Source organism: Ctenopharyngodon idella, chromosome 14 (assembly GCF_019924925.1).
Source record: "Ctenopharyngodon idella isolate HZGC_01 chromosome 14, HZGC01, whole genome shotgun sequence".
Taxonomy (NCBI): Eukaryota; Metazoa; Chordata; class Actinopteri; order Cypriniformes; family Xenocyprididae; genus Ctenopharyngodon; species Ctenopharyngodon idella.
The window spans coordinates 5,162,749-5,184,187 of NC_067233.1; the positions used below are offsets into that span (position 1 = coordinate 5,162,749).

General features: G+C 38.8%; 1 protein-coding gene across 2 annotated transcripts in view; it reads right to left on the reverse strand.

Annotated features, from left to right (window-relative positions):
• Positions 1–21,439, reverse strand: part of pcdh11 (protocadherin 11) — a 190,322-nt gene that overhangs the window by 163,617 nt on the left and 5,266 nt on the right. Inside the window, exons 2-4 of one of the 2 annotated variants that reach the window (XM_051860164.1) lie at positions 17,017–17,598; positions 9,412–11,898; positions 2,192–3,905 (exon numbers count right to left, since the gene is read on the reverse strand). In XM_051860164.1, the coding sequence (XP_051716124.1) occupies positions 3,822–3,905; positions 9,412–11,898; positions 17,017–17,556 (3,111 nt within the window). In that variant the 5' untranslated portion in view covers positions 17,557–17,598 and the 3' untranslated portion in view covers positions 2,192–3,821. Of the gene's footprint in view, positions 1–2,191; positions 3,906–9,411; positions 11,899–17,016; positions 17,599–21,439 lie in introns of those variants that run through there. The other variant, XM_051860163.1, reaches the window with a different exon arrangement.

The window sequence follows — 21,439 nt, forward strand, 5'->3', positions numbered from 1 at the left end:
GAGCAAACCTGCTTTTGTTATGGTCCTATCACTCAGTTCTTATGGAAGTGTGCATGCCAACATATAGTTATGAATGTACTTTAGCACATTGAAAGTTTACATTGCGATATTAATAGCAGGCTGACATTTGCACACTACCTCAGAAAAAAAAGAAGATATAAGCTCAACATAGTGCATGTGCACCATCTTCTCTAATCACCAAGGACATATTTCCCTCAAGGGAAATGGTTAGCTCTCCAGTCTAGCAATTTAAAGTAACTTTGATAAGCAATTAAATTGTTTTCCATTGCGCCTCTCATTTCTCGCTTCTTTCATGTGAACTTCTGGAACAGATGCTTTGAAACCACATACATAGGAACAATGGCTGGCTCTTGGGCCTGCTGACAAACGGATATTGAGAAAATACAGTTGTGTGATCAGTGAGCCTTAAAAATGGTCCAGTCTTATAAAAAGGTATTTAAATAGATGCATAAATTCCAGTGCAGTTGCATAATTGGGCTAAATAAATGTAGTTGTGTAATTTATGTACTTCCACAGACTACAGAGTACTTGTGCGTTTAAAGAGCCAATGCGGCCCAACTTCACTTTCATGTTTTATATAGACTTTAAATGGATAGTTAACCCAAAAAATGAAAATTCTGTCATTAATTACTCACCCTCATGTCGTTCCACACCTGTAAGACCTTTGTTCAACTTCGGAACACAAATTAAAGGAATAGTCCACTTTCAGATAAAATTTTCCTGATAATTTACTCACCCCCATGTCATCCAAGATGTCCATGTCCTTCTTTCTTCAGTCGAAAAGAAATGAAGGTTTTTGATGAAAACATTCCAGGATTATTCTCCTTATAGTGGACTTCAATGGACTCCAAACATTTGAAGGTCAAAATTACAGTTTCAGTGCAGCTTCAAAGGGCTTTAAACGATACCAGACGAGGAATAAGGGTCTTATCTAGCGGAACGATTGGTCATTTTCTAAAAAAATACAAATGTATATGCCTTCCCTATTCAATTTCCGGAACGAACGCGGCGCCAGTTCCGTTTTTTTCCGTAAGTAGAATAGGGAAGGCGTAGGACATACAGCGTAAGCTTTTTGAAGAATACGGAAGGCGGAATGGTGAAGCACTTGCAAGGCGATCATTTGTGTTTATAAAGCATATACATATGTATTTTTTTTTAAGAAAATGACAGATGGTTTCGCTTCGTTTGGAGTCCATTGAAGTCCACTATAAAGAGAATAATCCTGGAATGTTTTCATCAAAAACCTTCATTTATTTTCAACTGAAGAAAGAAGGACATGGACATCTTGGATGACATGGGGGTGAGTAAATTATCAGGAAATTTAACAACTTTATTCAACAATATCTAGTGATGGACGACTTTAAAACACTGCTTCATGAAGCTTCGAAGCTTTACAAATCTTTTGTTTCGAATCCCAGTGGTGAACCATTAAAATTTAGAAACACTTATAATGTAACAAAGCCTTGTTTACTGAAATCACATGACCTTGGCAGTTTTATACATGCTCCGAACCACTGATTCGAAACAAGAGATTTGTAAAGCTTGAAGCTTCATGAAGCAGTGTTTCAAAATCGCCCATCACTAGATGTTGTTGAATAAAGTCGTTATTTTGATTTTTGGTGCACAAAAAGTATTCTCGTTGCTTCATAACATTAGGGTTGAACCACTGTAGTCACATGAACTGTTTTAAATACGTCTTTAGTAGCTTTCTGGGCATCTGAAAGTGTTAATTATCTTGCTGTCAATGCAGGCCTCACTGAGCCATCGGATTTTATCAAAAATATCTTAATTTGTGTTCCGAAGATGAACGAAGGTCTTACAGGTTTGGAACGACATGAGGGTGAGAATTTATTAATGACAGAATTTTCATTTTTGGGTGAACTAACCTTTAATTAACACACCACAACATTTTAACTTTATGCTTCACAATAAAACAAAAAATAAATATTTTAAAAAAGGAAACTGAGTAATATATTCAATGGAAATATATACAGAGGGGTCTTTTTTTTAATCATCAAATGCAGAAGTATATAATAATATCATTATTATAATATTGTTTATTATTATTACTATTTATAATAAAATCACTAGTGGTCTCAGACTTTTTAAGACACAACTGCATATGAATGTGAAATTGTTTGGTTAATAAATGACGCATGGAAATGTGCAGTACAATGCAAAAGACTTTAATAAACTTCCAAAGCTCAAACATACATAAAACAGTTATATACAGTTGACTTCACATGTTGGCAAATCAAAGTAGAATACAAAGATAATGTAAGGTGTTTCATATATAATGAAAGTGACCATCTCCCTTACATTAAAAAGAAAATGTCCATTTCTTTTTTTTTTCTCTCCCATCTCTTTCTTCGTCTATCGCAAATATCCAGGCATGTCTAATTGTATCTTGCACAGTGCTACAATTTTCCGCGTGAGTCATTCTGTGTTTCCTACTCCAAAGCGTTACACTTGACACCATTAAGACATCCGATACCTCTGCAGGAATAAGAGGTCAAACATTTGGGCCCAAAGACACTTCTACAAATCAGTCCATTTGCTAAAAAGGAGTAAATTACTGCTTGAACAAAAGTGCTATCCATCGAAGCAATTTATTAGTGATGTAATAGTCATTCAAGACGGAAATACCCGACTGTCAAGTTTCACAAAAGAAAGCTTTAGCTGTGGGATGCTTATCACAACTTTAAAGTGCTCATGTAGGGTGAGTTCTGGTTTAATCGTAAATTTATTGCTGTTGACATGAAATCTGAATAGTCCACATTGTATTTTCGTGCTCTGTATTGTATTATCTACTTTTAATATACTTATTTTTTTTTTTTTTCATCTTGGTTGTATGAATACATAGCATGTCAGTTTCAGGATATACAAACACCCAGGTGATGTAACTAAAACCTACCATCTCGTATGACAGATCGCCAGAGGCTTTCTATTCAAAATCAGTTAAATACATCTCACAGGTTATATTGGCTCTGGTAAAAGCGGACTACAACAGACAACATATAAAGTTCAGACCCGGTGTCCCTTTCTACTGCGTACAAGGGTATTCTTTGATTAGAAAGCGGGAGTGCTGTCCCATATGATTGCAGCTTAGTAAAGCATTAGGGCTATATTAGAATCTTCCACGTCCCAAATTCAGAGGCAATCAGTGACACAGCTAAAGTGTGCCGGTACCTCCTAAGGAGGGCCGTGCTTTTCAATGTTAGCCACACGTTAACAAGCCTTGGCAATCAGTGACGAGGAGTTTGCCGTATCAAGGCCGTGATGATAACGGATCTATCGGATACGGCGTCTGTGCGAGCACAGAATGAACAAATAAAACAGTAATAGCGGGTGAGCAAAGGATAGATAGAATGAAAAAGAAAAAAGGAAATAACCACCAGGCACGTCGAAGTTTCATCGAACTTTGTCTAATGTGTCAATCAAGTGAACAAAATCAATAAATAGACACACAGACGACAAGGACTGTGATGCTGCTATACATAAATACATATCTATATAAACATCCTATACAGAGGTCTTTGCCATATTCATATTCCATTTGGATAAGCAGAGTGGAGGTGTCTCTCGTGCCCTATTTGGTGCAACCGGTGAATGAGGACAAAAGGGTTTAAACAAAGCATTTCAAACCTCCTACAAGTCACAAGCAGAGTTTCGGACGGTTAAATTAGTCTGATGTTGCTCTCTAGGACTCGTTTGAGGCTGGAGATTCTGTACAGTTCACGTTTTCACCTCTTCAGTGAGTGCCTTCCTCTCCCTCCCTCCCTCTCTTTAGGAAATGGCAGCTAGAGATTGATTTTTATCCTGTGGGAGCGAGCTGTACCTGTGCCACAGAGTGTGCCATAGAGTGGTGGTTTCAGTGCCGTCTCCTGTAATATAGAGAGACAGACAGATATAGGGAGATTGTAGTTACAAAATCATCTGGCTTGCTAAGCTGCAGTATGTACTGTGTAAGATGATAATGAAGTCCTCTCTCTCTGGACATATACATTCACATGCATACATGAAGAGAGAGAAAGAGAAAGCATTCTTCAAGGAACAGATTAAAAGAGGTTTGTGCAATTTTTTTTTTTTTTCTTTTTTTTCCCTCGTCGGATTTACCTTGAAGAATGCTGGGTGTTATCAACGGGTAAAAGTGACTAGTCAGTGCATGCAGGTAAACCAAATTGCTTTTTGCTCCAAATGTGCCGTTACATCCACCACGCTACAGCAACACTCATTCATTGATGACAACAGGAAGCTCATGTGACTAAACACATTTCATTTTTAAATACTTTGGGTGTAACGCTTTAAGAAATTTGTTTTAAAAAATAAGATAAAATACTTTTTTTATCTACTCAACTAATAGAGTTATATTCACTTTTTCTGAGTCAACCTCTTAAATTCATCACTGAAATCTAAGCGACAGTGGATGTGTTGAATCTAATGAGCATGTGCAAGAGAAAAGTACCATTTCAAAGCTCTTTATAGTTACTCTTCAACAACGCCAAAAACATTAAGCGACTTGAGACTTTTTCAAGCTGACATTACAGTGCAGCTTAACTGATAGAACACAACGCTAGCAATGTCAAGGTCACTGTTCATTTACCAGGTAACAAACATGCTGATAAAATGGATATAATGGATTTAGGTTGTTTTGGTGAGAAAAAAAAAAATCTACCCCACACTGCTGTTCCAACGTAAAAAAAAATGGAGAAACACAATACTTGAGCCCATTTAATCATTGTATGACCACAACTGAAAAGCTGAAATTTTGTCAAAAAGTACAGTAAAAACAGTAATGATGTGAAATGATGTTACAATTTAAAATATCTATTTCCTATTTTTATATGTTTAAAAATGTCATTTATTCCTGTGATGGCAAAGCTGAATTTTCAGCATCATTACTTCAGTGTCACATGATCCTTCAGAAATCATTCAAATATGCTGATTTAGTGCTCAAGAAACATTTGTTTTGATCATTAGTGTTGACAGCTGAGCTGATTAATATTTTTGTGGAAACCATGATGCATTTTTTTGATGGATTCTTTGATGAAAGTTCAAAAGAAAAGCATTTATTTAAAATAGAAATGTTTTGTAACCTTATGAATGTCTTTAGTCTTTACTGTCACTTTTGATCGATTTAATGCAACCTATATATATATATATATATACACACTGAACAAAATTATAAACACAACACTTTTGTTTTTGCCCCCATTTTTCATGAGCTGAACTCAAAGATCTAAGACTTTTTCTATGTACACAAAAGGCCTATTTCTCTCAAATATTGTTCACAAATCTGTCTAAATCTGTGTTAGTGAGCACTTCTCCTTTGGAGCACTTTGGAGAGGTGTTCTCTTCACGGGTGAATCCCGGTTTTCACTGTACAGGGCTGATGGCAGACAGCGTGAATGGCGTCGTGTGGGTGAGCGGTTTGCTGATGTCAACGTTGTGGATCGAGTGGCCCATGGTGGCGGTGGGGTTATGGTATGGGCAGGCGTATATTATGGACAACGAACACAGGTGCATTTTATTGATGGCATTTTGAATGCACAGAGACACCATGACGAGATCCTGAGGCCCATTGTTGTGCCATTCATCCATGACCATCACCTCATGTTGCAGCATGATAATGCACGGCCCCATGTTGCAAGGATCTGTACACAATTCCTGGAAGCTGAAAACATTCCAGTTCTTGAATGGCCAGCATACTCACCGGACATGTCACCCATTGAGCATGTATGGGATGCTCACTAACACAGATTTAGACAGATTTGTGAACAATATTTTTGAGAAATAGGCCTTTTGTGTACATAGAAAAAGTCTTAGATCTTTGAGTTCAGCTCATGAAAAATGGGGGCAAAAACAAAAGTGTTGCGTTTATAATTTTGTTCAGTGTATATATATATATATATATATATATATATACATATATATATATAGTTGAAATCTCATTCCGGGAGTGGACGGTCAGAGTACCGGCATAATGTGAGATATATACACATACTTTTTTTCTTTTTTTTTTATGTAATAACCAGAATATCAAACTAGCATCAGGGCAATACTGTTAATGGCAAACTTGTATTTCACTTATGATTATCTATGGGAGAATTAAAAAAAAAAAAAAAAAAGAGAACATACTTAAAGCTTGTGAGTATTAAACGAACATGCAGAATATATTCCTAAAGGCCGAGATGTACAAGAATTGCTGATGGGCTAAATGCTGCAGAAATCGCCTGGAGTTTGACACAACTGGAAGTAATCAATATAGAGAGAGAAATTCAAGAGAGATTAATCAGTTCATGAATTTCTAAAACATGTGTTTGGTTAGAAATCTAGGCACATCTGCCCTATACCCGGCGAGATTCAAAAATGAAGCAGAATTTGAATTATTGAAACGAGGGTGGGTTAGAGCACAAACTGTGGACTCAAGGACATACTCTCCCATATTTTATGATGTTTTTGAAAAGCTGAATGTACCATGAAGCCTGATGCAAAGAAAATGTGTTTGACTGTGAGGCCCCATAAGCCTGTGAGGGCATATTATTACCAATCTGAATGAAGACGGGTTTGCATGTAACATGAGGTTAGAATGGCGAAGCCACTGACCTTAAATACACCCCTGCTCTGAATATAGAGGCCTTATAGCGTTTGATTCGACTAGCGTTCTTGCATATTCATGGCCTTGCCAGGGATCAGTCAAGTATGGTGGAATTTACTTGATCTGCCACAACTAAAGTGTGTATTCAGACAGAAACCCCCACCCCCCACCCCCACCACCACCACCGGAGGGACTGACCTCTAAAATCACTGTCTGAGAACAGGGAGCGCAAAAGATAAAAGAAAGGCAGAGATGAGTGAAAGGGGTGGGAAAGAGTTTCGTGGTGCTGAACGGAATGCAGAATGGACCTCTGATGGTATTATGAGCCATATGGCCCATAAATATGTTGTATTTTGACAAGCTTTTCTTTGATGCTGACATCATTCCCAGCCCCCTAAGCATCCCATTGACCTTCATCAATGAGCGTTTCCTGGGAGAAATGCATCTTTTAATGGTCGCTACAAATGTCCTTCCTCCTATTCATCAAGGCACATTCAGACATGATGTTTCTCAGACATCGAGATGGGGCCACTAAAGTTAAGTAATGCTGACATTTGTGCCACTGCTTTATAGCTAACATGAGACACCAGAGCTTATGCACCAAATATGGGGCCAACGGATATGGGACATGATCTGATAATGCTGTATTTTGTATTTCTGTATTTCAATATCTGGCGTCTGTTTCTCAGTAATGTCTCTCAGCTGCTTTCCAAGTGGTGTTTACAATGACTAAGTAAGAAGAAATATTAGAAACAATAGCTCATTTATTCAGAAATGGTGATGATTCAGGATCGTATAACTTTTTTTGAATGGGTTATTTCAATAGTCTATACCTGTCAAAGCATACAGGATACCCTTAAGATGTACAGAGATAACATACATCTCTAAGGCATGCACTGTTATTTAACCTAATGTCTTTAAAACTCGAAGAGTTTTAAGTTTCATTCTCCAAAAGAACAAAGAAAAAATAGAAATCACAGAAAGATCAGATCCAAACCTGCCCTTGGGTCAATGTCAGTTCGAAAGAGAGGATTATTGAGATAAATTAAAATATATATAGAAATAAATTATATATATATATATATATATATATATATATATATATAGTAACTATATTATTGACAGTACAAGGCAATACATCTGAATACGATTTTACCACAAACATTTCAAAAAGAATCTGATGCAAGGTTTCAAAACCTTCAACAAATATGTCTGCATATTTCAAAACATACAGAAGCAGGACGACAACTTTGGCAGGGCAAATTACAAACCTAACTTGAATTATGTGTCATTCCATAATCTCACTATGTAAGCAGGCTTATGTATAATGCACCATGGCAGAGCGTTGCTTTTAACTGCATTTTAAAATAAAGGCCTCATGGTGAAAATGGAACATCAGCTATGTGTGGGTGTCACCTTAAATTACCATGCACACAATGTATCTGAGTGGATATACTGTAATTTGTAAGAAATATGCAGAGGGGGATTTTCTTCAATAAGGACAAGAGCTCACAGTGGATGACATGATATTACAGGGAAAAAAAACAAGATTGTCTATTATTGAATACTAATGCTAAACAAAAATGGGAGAGAAAAAAAACCCACCATGTTAAAAATATTTTGGCAAGCTACTTACTGATCATGTAGATGTCCTATCTAGTGTCCTATCACTATCTGCATGCTAAGACTTGTTTAAATCTGGGCCTCTGGAGTCTTGCCAACTTCCATTCCTGACCCCAGTCCTGTGCTTTCTAACCTACTCGAGAAAATGGCTATGCGGCAGACTCGATGCCTGGTCATTAAAAACATGCAGTTGATAGGTAAAATGAATGGTGTTTCAAGCTATTAGTGAATATGCTTCTATTTAAGTCTCACGGTCCCACAGCTCTGTCTTCACCTTGATCTCTCTGACCTACAATCGCACAGCTCAGTCTTCCACTCTGCGAGAAAGACCAGTTGCCGCAGCAAAGCCACCTCTCTCCCCACCCCAATTTACATTTATGTCCCTCACCTGCTTTTATTTATTAGCTATTTTGCATTTGGCACATCTCCTCTGGAACCATAGACTGGAATACTAGTATTCAAATGAACCTTCATCTCATTAATGCCGGCAATTTCCCTCAGAGACAACTTATAATGTTTCCTTTGGACTGAGTTCGGAATTCTATTTAAAAATAATCATCCTTTCCCTACTATGTTACAAGTTTTAGCTCTAATGAGTTCTATCAAGCAGTTCTGTGGGAAACAATTGTTTCAGCAGTGTGCATCTGTTCAGTTGTGCCTGTGGAACGCAACCCTATCTTGTTTGGTTTTCTGTCAAGCATGCTTGGTTTTGGCATGTCAATCAAGAACAAACATAGCTGTAATCTCAAGCTAGCACTCTTGTTTTTCGTACACACAAAAAGTTGTTTTGCTAATAATTGCTCTTTAGAAATGAACGTCTGATTGGGAAAAGAAAGCTATCCAACATCTCTCTATCTGTCACAGTCTTCCTAATATGTAGAATGTTCCTTCAGTTGATAATTTGTGGCATTTTTCCAACAGCATTCTTCAGTGAAGAAATGAAATGCCATTTTTGCTAATACGAGCACACAACCATAAAAGCAACAACCTCCCACTTTTTTTTTAGATTTTCATTTGCATATTGCATCCTGACATGCATGCATCTTTGAGCCCTTGTTGAAGCTCAGAACATGTGGCTGCCACCCTATATTCCACATCTTTCTCACAGAAGGACAGTACAAATGGGAGCTAGAGCAGCGAGTGGTTTAAGAAAGGAAGTTGTGAATTACCTGTCTGGTGTGGATTTGTCCAGGTGCCTTGAAGCTCCCTTGACAGCTGCACTCTGAAACGCTGTAGGGGTCGGAGCTGCTGGAGGAACATTTGGAGAGTGAGTCACAGCCCACCACGAATGTGTTGTCCAGTGGGAGTTCCTGGATGACATGATGCTTCTTGGGAGCCACAGGGGTCTCTGGTTTGATCTGGAATGTTGGCTGAGGGGAAGCGGATTTGTAGTGCTTGGCTAAGTCAGGACTGTCAGGTTTGAAGGTAGTCGGTGTGGTAGCCCAGTTGTACTTTCCCATTGTCTGCTCCTCAAGTTCAACAGGGAGGTCTAAGGTGCCATTGATGTGCTCATGGGTAGGGTCATCGGACTTGGGTTCCTCGATGGTTACGAAATTCAACAGCAAACTTTTTGGAGACCTCTTCTTCTTCTTCTTTTTCTTTTTAATCTGCCGACCTTCCTGGTTTGGTGATACCCACTCACCGCTCTGCTTGCTCTTTTGGACAACTTTGTGTCTCGGTGTCTGTCGACAGCGTACCAAAGCGGTCACAAAGATCACCAAGATAACAGTCATAGTCCCAGCAATTATGGCAATAACGACAATTACGTAGCCATTGGTCTGGGGCGTCACATCGTTGTCCCCAATGTTCCGCTCCAAGGGCGTCTCCAAACTCTTGCGTAGTTGCTCCTGGATGAACGTGGCATTAGAGACAGTATCATTCACAAACAAATGAACAAGGGCGATTGCATGCAAGGACTCAGGCTGTCCCAAATCCTTAACCTTTACCACCAGCCTATGGAGACCTTGGTCTGTCGCTATAATCTTCTCCTGCAGAGTAATGTTGCCTGTCGTTTTGTCAATGGCAAACAATCCTCTCGGCGACCCTCCAATAATACTATACTGCAGCTCTGCGTTCATCCCAGTGTCATTGTCAATGGCAAACACTCTGGTCACCACAGATCCAGGGCTGGTGGTTGAAGGTACTAGATCATAGGAGTAGTTCGAGGAGGGGATGACAAACACCGGTCGATTGTCATTCACATCAACAACGTTTATGGTGACCTTGGCATATGAGGTGGTTTGCATTTGACCTGCGTCCACAGCCTTGACAACAAATGTGTAAGAACTTTGTTGCTCCCTGTCGAAGGTAATGTTTGGTTTGATCACCCCGGTTTTTGGGTCAATGATGAAATTGTCCTTTCCGTTTATGATCGAGAGGGTGACGACTGCATTGTCGCCAGCATCTGCATCTGTGACAGTGATCAAACCAACTGTTCCATACAAAGGCAGGTTCTCAGGCACATAGAAGTTGTACTCAGGATGGGTAAAGGCTGGACTGTTGTCATTTTGGTCTTGGACTATTAGCTTTACGGTGACGTTGCTTTGAAGCGGGGTAGAACCATTATCCCTGGCAATGACCGTAAATGAATACTTCTCCTGCTTCTCTCTATCCAGCCTTTTGACAACAGAAAGGATACCAGACCGGGGATCTATGTTAAACCCATCAGGAGCATCTGGACCAAGACTATAAATAATAAGGGCATTAGAACCACTATCTGCATCTGTCGCACTGATTTTTATCAACTGTGTGCCGGGGTCATTGTTTTCCGGAATGGACAGCTGGATTTCAGGCTGAGGGAAAACTGGGACATTGTCATTCTCATCCTTGATTTTAATCAGAACCATTGCTGAAGTGTTCAAAGGAGGTTTCCCCGAGTCAGATGCAACTATCCTAATCGCATACTCTCGAGTGGTCTCATAATCTAAGGGTGCGGCAGTTTCGAGCAAAAACTGGTCATTGAAGACTGGCTTCAGTCTGAAAGGTACATCATGATCAGTGTAACAAGTCACTTTACCGTTAAGATCCGCATCTCTGTCTGTCACTGTAATTAGAGCTATTTTTGTGTTAAGCGGGGCATTTTCAGACAACAGCACAGTGCCATTAACTAGATTAATTATATAACGGGTATCTATAGAGGGGACATTGTCATTAATGTCTGTTACATTGACTATCACTGTAGCCCTTGAAGGGGTTGAGCTTCCGTCACTGGCCAGCACTATAAGCTTGTGCACTGGGTTGACTTCCCTGTCCAACGGCTGCTTGACGGTAATCAGTCCGGTTGTGCTGTCAATAGCAAAATGTCGTTTGGTGGCAGGGGAGATTTGGTTGCTGAAGGAGAAGTGAATCTGAGCATTGGACCCCAGATCAGCATCTGTGGCATGAAGGTGAGTGACAGATGTTCCCATTGGGGCATTCTCAGGAACGTTTACCTCCACCTCGCTGTCCTTGAACACCGGCCGATTATCATTCACATCTGAGACGGTCACCTGCAGAATGGCTGTGCTGGACTTTGGAGGGGTGCCACCATCCTCTACTTTAATTTTCATCACAAAGGTGTCCTTCGTCTCCCGATCGAGGCTCTGCTGAACTATGAGTTGGGGCCATTTGTCTCCTTCAGGCGTCTCAATGATGTCCAGGCCAAATTCACTCACACTCTGGAGAAGAAAAAAAAATAAAAAATAGTAGTCTTGTAAACTGTTTGCAGTATATTTAATCAAAAGCAGTACATCTTTAAAGTGTTTAGCTAAGTGTCAGTAAGAGGACACCTCCACTTGATGTTTACACTTGAACTAAAAATCCCATGGTGCATTTTTCCTTCTGTGTCAGTTGTTATTGATATTGCTGTTGTTGTTGTTATTATTATTGTGCCTATTACTATTTTGTCTTACTTTTAATGTACGTGAGAATGTGTGTTATGATAATCTGTCATTCAGAACTCACAGACACAAGTAAGAAACAAAAATACTAATGTGTATAAGCCAGTCATTCTGGCTTTCAACAGATGTTGGCTTTAGCATCAGCATTAAACCTTGGGGTTAAAGTTCTTTAATCCTATGAGAAAATGCACAAGGTCTTCAAAATATTTACTTGAAAAGCCCATCCGGGGGATATTATCCTATAAAGCAAACACTGTATCCCCAAACAGTAAACAGTTCCAACCTAAAAACTAAAATATATGCCATAAACGATGCACTGAACACTGTTTCTCCCCCCAAAATAAATAGGTCTAAGATGTGGTAAACAATCAAAAATTGTTTGTTGGAGAAGGAAATTACCTTGTGTCATTCCAGATTTATTTGGGTGAGCATAAATCAATGCACATATTGCTGTCTGAAATATTACAGCAAGCCTTTTATTGACCCTCATGATTTTTTCGAATGTTAAAACGATTTGCCAGTCGGACATAAAATTGCAGATTTAACATTCAAAAACAACATTTTCTACCAACCAATACAAGTAACAAAGCCACACTGCGTCTCATAGCAGTATAATAATGAAACAGTGAGTTCTAGCCCTATCCTCTGGTGTATTCTGCTTTGCTGCACACAACTTATTGTTTTACCCAACTAGCAAGACTCTGATTTAGTGTATGGAAGACAGCTTGTGCAGTTTCAAGTTCATATGTGAGGAAAGCAACTAAAAAAAGGAGTAAAAGAGATAAGCTTCCATTTTAAATATACTGCAAGACCACCACAGATTAAAGAAAAGGAAAAACCTGAACATTAAAGAAAGCTTTTCTCCTTCAGCAAGGAGCTAAATCTAGGCAACAGCAAAGCCTTAGGAAAATGAAAACAAATGCATATGTAATCCCCATGAGAGACCAGCTTTGACTGTTTCAAATAATTGCCTTCCTACCAAAACTAGCCCTAATATTAATGATTACAGATCAGGCTACATGGTACGGCAAAACATCACGCATATTCTATATTTCCACGGTTGGCGAGTGAGGGAGACAGGGGAACAGTGCCTGAATGAGAGTCAAGCACATTTGTGAAACAAAGAGGCTCTTTGAAGCTCTTTCAGTCAAAAACATTTTCACGCTAGAACAAGAAAAAGCAACTTCCTTAAGAGATAAGCTTCCTGCCGCACATAGAGCTGGGAAAGATTACTCTGTCTAGGCACATATTTCAAATGTGATTACGATATGTATATGCATTTCCAATGCTATTGGTAATCTTGAATCATTTAGTCTGGTACTAACAAACCACGTTTTATTGGCACACTGCATGCAGCTACATGTAACCACAATAGTAAAGTACAGTTTATATATTAGGTTGACAAAGTAAGCTTTGTACATGCTAAAATCATGTAACATCCCCCTTTTGGTGGTTCTTGGCACACTTTTGTGACCATCTGTGGTCTACTGTCAGTACTATGCAACAACACACATATATCGACACTCATCAAAAACATAATTAGCATTAAAAACAGAAAGGTTATAAAAGGAACAATTCACATAACAGCTCTCCTTCCATATACAGTCAACAAAAATCAACAAAACTGACAGCTGTTGGAAATGTTTATATGAAAGTCAACACAGAAATCTGTGAGAAGCGGATCTGTTTGGTGTGCTTTTGGTTACGATAAAGTGGGTTACATTTTGTCAGTTATAAATACATGCATGGTGACCAAAAGGCCTTTTTTTTTTTACTAATTATATATGACTTTCAGATTTATTCAGGGAGATAAAACATGGTTTAGCTAATGAGTCTGGTTTTAAAATATCTAGCAATGAGGGGGATCAATCATAATTTTTCAAGCCAGGCCCATAGAAAATGAGGCTGGGGAATTCTGATTATCCTCAGACAGACTCAGGTAGAGTCAAAAGAACATGAATCACAGGCCCAAGGGAGGTGACAAATGTCTGAAATTAATACAGATAGTGCATAAGAATCTACATATTCATACTAACCCTTAGAGCATTATGAGAGACACATGGGATAAATCTCTTTCGTTCGAGTAAAAGACTGACAGGGGATGATACTGGGTGTAAGACAATGCCAAAAAAACTTGCTTAAACTGAGCCCAATTGTCTAGTGCAATCAAGAAATATATGCAAAAGCGAATGTCAGTTATAAATAACTGAAAAGAAAGCGGTATGCTAACAGTAGAATATTAAGCATTAGTGGGCTTTTATTTTGCATAGTTCAACCCCAGAGTTTCTCTCAGCTTTGCAGACTAGCTGAAGTATCTGTTGTATGAATCAATGAGATGACCTTCTACAGCAACGACTCAGAATGAACTCGGTATCAACAACTGAGAAACTGAATATTTTAGACCCTTGTACCATTGCACTGTGTTAGAACACAGTACAAAGTAATAAATACAAATGAATAATATCATACAACATATGAAGCCATAAATATGATGTACGCTAAATTGTTTTAAAATGTTGTCACCTTAGCTTACAGTACTCCCAACTATAATCAGATTGAGACCAAAACACAAGCGCTGTCTCCTAGGTCAAACTTTGGCTAAAGAATCAGGTAGAAATTAGGTACAAATGAAACCTGGAACCAACTGACAGCCGGTAATGTGATTAAAATCTGCTACTATTTCCCCAGCGTCCACTATTATCCAGAACACTCACAGAAATCAGTTTACCTTATCCACTCATCCTTAAAGTTGATACACTTTTACTTCTCAAGGGAGTAAAATTACAAAACCTTTGGTTTAATGAGCATCTATACTCTCATAAGCTAATTGTTATAATTACTCTTATTTATTTTATATACTGCAAGTGTTTCCTGGGTAACAAACCTTTTGTGGAAAGAGTCAGAACACTTCAGCTCAACTCTTTGTTCAAAGACTATGATATCTTTCTCAAGAATCAATCGTAAGCCTTTGTGGAGCAACATTCATAGAAACTCTTTATGACATGTTACTTGTCAGGCCTTGATCATTAATGCATCATCCGACTGGCTCTACTCATTGTCTTGAACTGAAATAACTGGAGAAGTGAGAAGTGAGAACTTAAAAAATAAAATAAAATCGCACTTTCAATAAATAATTTAAGCTGAGCTAGTTTCTCTTCCATTTCAAGTCGGAATCAGACACAGATGAAAACCAAAATACTCATAAATTATTGAAAAGAAATGATAACTTTAATGCTGACCTTGACTCCCCAAAGAAGCAATCCAATGGAGACTTTGCTGCAATGAACGTGCTTCGAAAGGTGTTTTTTGACTGTGGCGCAGATCTAAACTGACAATACTAACAGTCCCAGGTGATTAAAAAACACACAAATGGCTTCAAAGGAGAAAAACGGCTTTCTTAATGTGAGGTTAGAGTGCTTAAACGGCAGGGTAAAAATAACAATGAGTTGGGTGGAACCCACAACAGAAAAGTCAATATCGTCATCCCATGAGCCTGATCTGATCCACATGGCTCCAGATAGGACTTGTAAAGAGGTTCTCTTTAAGTGATAAAATCTCTTCTAATGGAAAGCACTCCTCCAGCCATGCATGGTATTACTTTCTGTAGGCTGACCTTGATAGTGTCCAGAGGTGCTTCTGTGCACCGTTCCAGGTGACATGGCAACACTAATGCTGATGGAACAATTAATATGGCACTGCAATTAAAACCGGGGTAGGCAATAACGGCCCTCTGTGTCATAAGTGAGGGCTTCCTCCTTAGGGGACATGACTGGAATGAGTAAAGAGCAGAAGAGGGATTGCTATCGGAGCTCTTTCAAAGCTATGTGTGCAGCAGCTGTGGCCCACAATGCTAATCATGCAGCTCCATGCTGACGGTGAGCCGGTCTAAACCATTACTGTGTGGGAGCTTCAGAGATTCGAACTCTCATAGGACCATGCAAACGCAGTCCAAGAGGTGGATTCACGGCCAGATGCTGCTCGTGGGATGCTTTCAACAACCTCAGAGGATGAAACATATCCTCCCTTTCCATTTCTGTTTACTTAGATCTACCCTCACCAAACTCGCATGCATGATTCATAAAAAGAAACACAACCCTTGCAGATGAAGAACAAATGAAATCATCTGAAAGGAAACAGAGCCTTTACATATTTATTGTAATTTTATGAGGCAACGCACTGGTCATTTTCCAAGCACAGGCAATCGAAAGAGCCGCAGCAGGCTTGGCAGAGAGAAAGAGAGAGAGACTCTTTAAAAATGCAAATTGGTAACTTAATCAGACATGAAAAGCAAGGATTCGGCTAATTCTCAAAAGAAAAGGTACAAATTACTCTTTCACACTTTAATGACAGTCTTGGGCTCTTTGTTTCATACTGTATTTGAATTTCACACTGTATTTGAATTTTAATTAAAATACAGGGCGACCTTTCTAGGGAATACCAGTTCATTCATTGAACTATGTTATGTCGCAATCTTCTGTGTTGTGACTGACATCCCAGACGAGTGTGCTTAGTGAATTTTTACCACTTCTAAGGTGTCACTGTATAAAATGCTAAGTTAAATATGCATGCGACGTATCTGCTACTGTATATCATTTAATAGCATGCATATCATTATCCTACTTTCCAGTTTGAACATACTATATTAAGCCGCTGAGAATATTACGCTACTTTCTCAGAAGACATCAATTAGAAGTACTAGTACTGTTCACCCCATTGTTCATATCTATCTCAGTGCAATTACCAACTTACCTTAAACAAAACAGAGGAAATTACTTCTATAACCTTGAGCTAAAAACATTTTTTTTTATTGCTTACTGTGCTATTTTTATTTTGGACATTAAGGGCCCATTAAATGGCAACATCACATAATAAATCACAGCTGAACGTTGAACTCACCTTGACAAGCTCATAGTGTTGAATCCCATTGATTCCTATATCAGGGTCAAATGCAGAAGGGACAGGGTAGCGACTGTTGATGGCGGTGTTTTCTGGAATGGAGATGTTGATAACCGTCGACTGGAAGAGTGGGGCATTGTCGTTGATGTCTTCGATGAGGAAGCGTATCTTGACCAGTCGGAAAATCTCGTCGGGTAGCACGGCAACCTCGATCTCGTAAAAGCAGCGCTTCTCATTGAAGACTCCGGAGCAGAGTTTCTCACGGTCGATGCGGTTGGCTGTGGTGAAAATCTCTCCCGTGCTGGCTTCTACCTTGACCAAAGGCACATCACCTGTCTTGTAGACAGGTTTGAACTGCAGTGCTGAAGACAGTTTAACGTCTGGATCTAGGTTCAAGTTTAGGTCTTTGCGGAGGTTTCCGATTCGCACATTCTCCGGCTGCTCCTCTTTTACTGTGTAGTCCTTCTCTTGAGCCCGGCACATCAAGAATAAGCAGGTGAGTAAAACCACCAGAACATAGGCCTCACTTGCCAAGTCCATACTCAGAGTAGGTGCTGCACTCTCTTCAAAGATCTGCAAGGTCTGATAGAGGAAAAGAGAAATATGGTCAAAGTTTTGTTACAAATAGCTTTTTGATCCTTTGGCTTCTTCAAGATTTAAGAGATAGTTCAGCTAAATATAAATATTCTGTTCATTCTCTCACTCTCGTGTCCTTCCAAACCTGTATGACACAGAAAGGGAACACACACAAAAGGGAATTTTTGAAAAATGTGCTGGTTGCTTTTTTCCATGCATTTACAATAATGGGGGAGGTTTTACATTTCTGTCATTAAATACTCACCCTCGTGTCGTTCCAAACCCTTAAGACCTTCTTTTATCTTCAGAACACAAATTAAGATATTTTTGATGAAATCTGAGAGTTTTTTTTTTTTTTATCCCCCATAGAAAGCAACGTAATTATCGTCATTCAAGGTCCAGAAAGGTAGTAAAGACATAGATAAAATAGTCCATGTGACTACAGTGGTTCAACCTTAATGTTATGAAGCGACGAGAATACTTTTTGTGTGCAAAAACAAAACAAAAATAACAACTTTATTCAACAATTTCTTCTCTACCCTGTCAGTCTCCTACACAGTTGACGCAGTGAACGCATTTCAGTGCTTACGTGTTTACATCAGAACATCGGCTCAGTATTGGCTGGCTCCTGCGTCAGCAACACATGCATGCGTTGTGGTGCTCATGTGAACAGCGTCGGCTAATACTGAGTTGGCGTTCGGATGTAAACATGGAAGCTTTCTATAGGGGATTAAAAAAACATTGGATTTCATCAAAAAAAAAATCTTAATTTGTGTTCCGAAGATAAACAAAGGTCTTATGGGTTTGGAAAGACATGAGGGTGAGTAATTAATGTGAGAAATATAATTTTTGGGTGAACCCTTTAAACCTTCAGTCATGTTTATGAGAGTAGCAATGTGAACAAATCATTCTTGAGTTGGAAGTTTTTTAAACAAATCAGCTGATCTAGTTAACAAAACTGATGTGAATAATTTTTTTCACGCACGGATCCGGTTTTCAACTGTAAGTTACTTACTGAATCAGTGAACAGCTAATTAGGGAGAAATATTGGACCACTTTTATGATACTTTTATGGTCCTTTTGCATCTTTTTTTAAAGCTTAAAAGCAAGACAAAAATCTTTTTTTTTTTTTTGCAGTTAAGCTTTTAAGTAAAAATATATAAACATCTTAAAACAAGACTCCTTTACTTTACACGCAAAATGACAAAAGATCCTTGTTTTCATAGAAATCACAAACTAGTTAGGTTTTTGTGTAAAATGAGAAAATGAGAGGGAAAAAACAATTCGCCAATGGGGTAAGAAAGATAACTGCACAGAAAAGAGAAACATCTCCTTTGTGTTCTAAAGAAAAAAGAAAGTCATACAGGTTTGGAACGGCATGAGGGTGAGTAAATGAAACAGTTTACATTTGTTGTTTACGCAAAAGGAAAAATAAACTGTTTTAACAATATGAAATGGTAAAATGCTACCAAATACAACATTCAATTGTATTAGAGAGGCTCTCCAGATTTCAGACTGCAGATAATGGACTCTTGTACACCATTGGCAACACTCAACAGAACTACAATGCATGATATCAGATTACAGTATGTTGATATTTTGAGTAGTCAAGATGTAACTGTAGAGTAAGTAGGAGTTTTAGAAAGACATGGGTCCAAAATGACTGTCAATGACCCTCAGAAGAATAGGACAAAGCCTTAATTCAAAAGCACCAAGACATGATTTATGAATCAGCATTTCAGTGTTTGTTGCCAACTTGCTCGATGGCCACACAAATCCTGTCAGGGCATTATATAAATAAAAGTAGCCAGAGGGCTGAGGCTTTCACAATGTGCCAACAACTCAACTAGGTCACAGAGAACTGGTGGGGGAGATGCCTAACACTTCCAGACTCTGGGTTCTGTTGGTGTACAGAGTTGTCCATGCAGTGCTATTTCTGTTTGAATATAGTGCCCTTAACCTTAACCCCATCAGAAACTCCACACTGAGTTTGACTTTCTCTTTTTAAATCAAAGTGATCTTAATAATAAACAACTATATACATAATTAAAGCTGCAGTCCGTAAGTTTTCCCTCTTTGTCGCCATCTCTGTTCGAAACCTGCAATTGCAGTTATTTGTGGAATTATCATCTTTACACGGGTTGTGCATCGGCACGGCTCCTCAGCGTGGATGAATCTAATGTTTTGAGAAGAATGTGTGTCAGTCAGTCACAACTGGTGGATACTGTACTTCGGAAAGATAGATTGTAGTCTTGAAGTATGACCAAAATAAGAATTTTCACTGGAAAATGTCATCTGAACAATTAAGTAACAAATCTGCCACTTTTGTTTTGACCAACTGAGAAAAAAAGCATTACAATAAATTGCGCTACCAATGGTGATTAAATCTAATGATCGCTTAGCTCATATCACGTCAAACCACGCAAATTATTATTAATGTTATACTTTGTTCTCAAATTGTTAATGTTAACAACATCAGCATTGCGTGTCTATGTGTATTTAGTGTGTATTAGCGTTACCTGTAGATTTCGATTTCAATTGTTAAACTCTAATTTGTCATACCATACAATCCGCCAACAAAATTATAAGTTTAATGATCCACCGCCTGCAGCATCCTCACATGCGATATAGCCTACTAGCTGGGACTCGTTCTTTATGTAAACAGACGTGACGTAATGACGCAAAGACGAACGGCTGCATGCTCGAATTTCCAGCAGAAACCTACCAGTACCACTCGAATTAAAAAAACATCATTACAAGCTTACCGTTGTGAATTGGGATAAGGTAAGGAGATAGTTTTGAACACTGGCTAGTTATGTACTTGCTCAAAAATTGATTTTGGATCATTTTTAACCAAAAAAAGTTACAGACAGCAGCTTTAACAAGTTAAACTGGATATTTCCAAAGCAGAAATATCCAATATAGATTCAGCAAATTAACTGTTCAGATATAGCATGTTACTATAGCCACTGAGAAAAAAAAAAGTTTTTGAAATGGGATATCCTGGAATACTCTTAACAATGACTCCCCATTTGTCAAGTCATTAATGTGTAATTTGGATGTGCCTAAAGGATGTTTGTTTAAAAACAAAGCCGAAGATGTGCTTCACACATCAAAAAATTCATCACAAAGGATGATTTTTTTAAACACACAGAGAGCTGAAGGCCCCCCTTTTTTTAGCCGCTCAAGTCTCGGCTGTCAGCGAGATGTTCTGTTTTTCACAGTGAACACTCCGGCTGGACTGTAGGGACTCATTAAAGGTTTGTTGGGCAGACGTGCACCACTCACAGTATTTACATGACAGTGATCAATGACCAGCTTACTATCTGCTCATATTATCAGACTGTTATGTTGTTCTTTGAAGAAGGTAGTGAAAAATGATTTGGTTTGCTTTTGAAGATTGCACCATTTTTGAGTCGGCAAGAGCAAAGCAATTACTATTCACCTACTGTACTCTGATAAGCCCGAAAGAGTCCAAGGCGGCATCCGACAATGCATAATGAAGAGGACTTACTGGCTAAGGAGTGCATTGCAGAGTAGTGTATAAAAGATGAAAAGACGATCTACATCTAAATAACCACAACTGACATTAAGAATAACGTGGACGGGCCTTTAAAACACGCAAGAAGGGCGTTGGGTCTCTCGTTCTGCACGTTCCACTGCATCGTTAGGTAATCAGTTTACCGTCAACAATAACGAATCGCACCGTCCCGGAGAGAGTGAACACTGATGAATCTGTATAACCCAAAATAGCACTAAATAGTGTAGACAGTGTAAGCTCTAGCTCTAGCAAGTGATGTCTGGCATTTTGTATGGAGCTCTGCTACCCAGGGACGTGGTTCTGGGA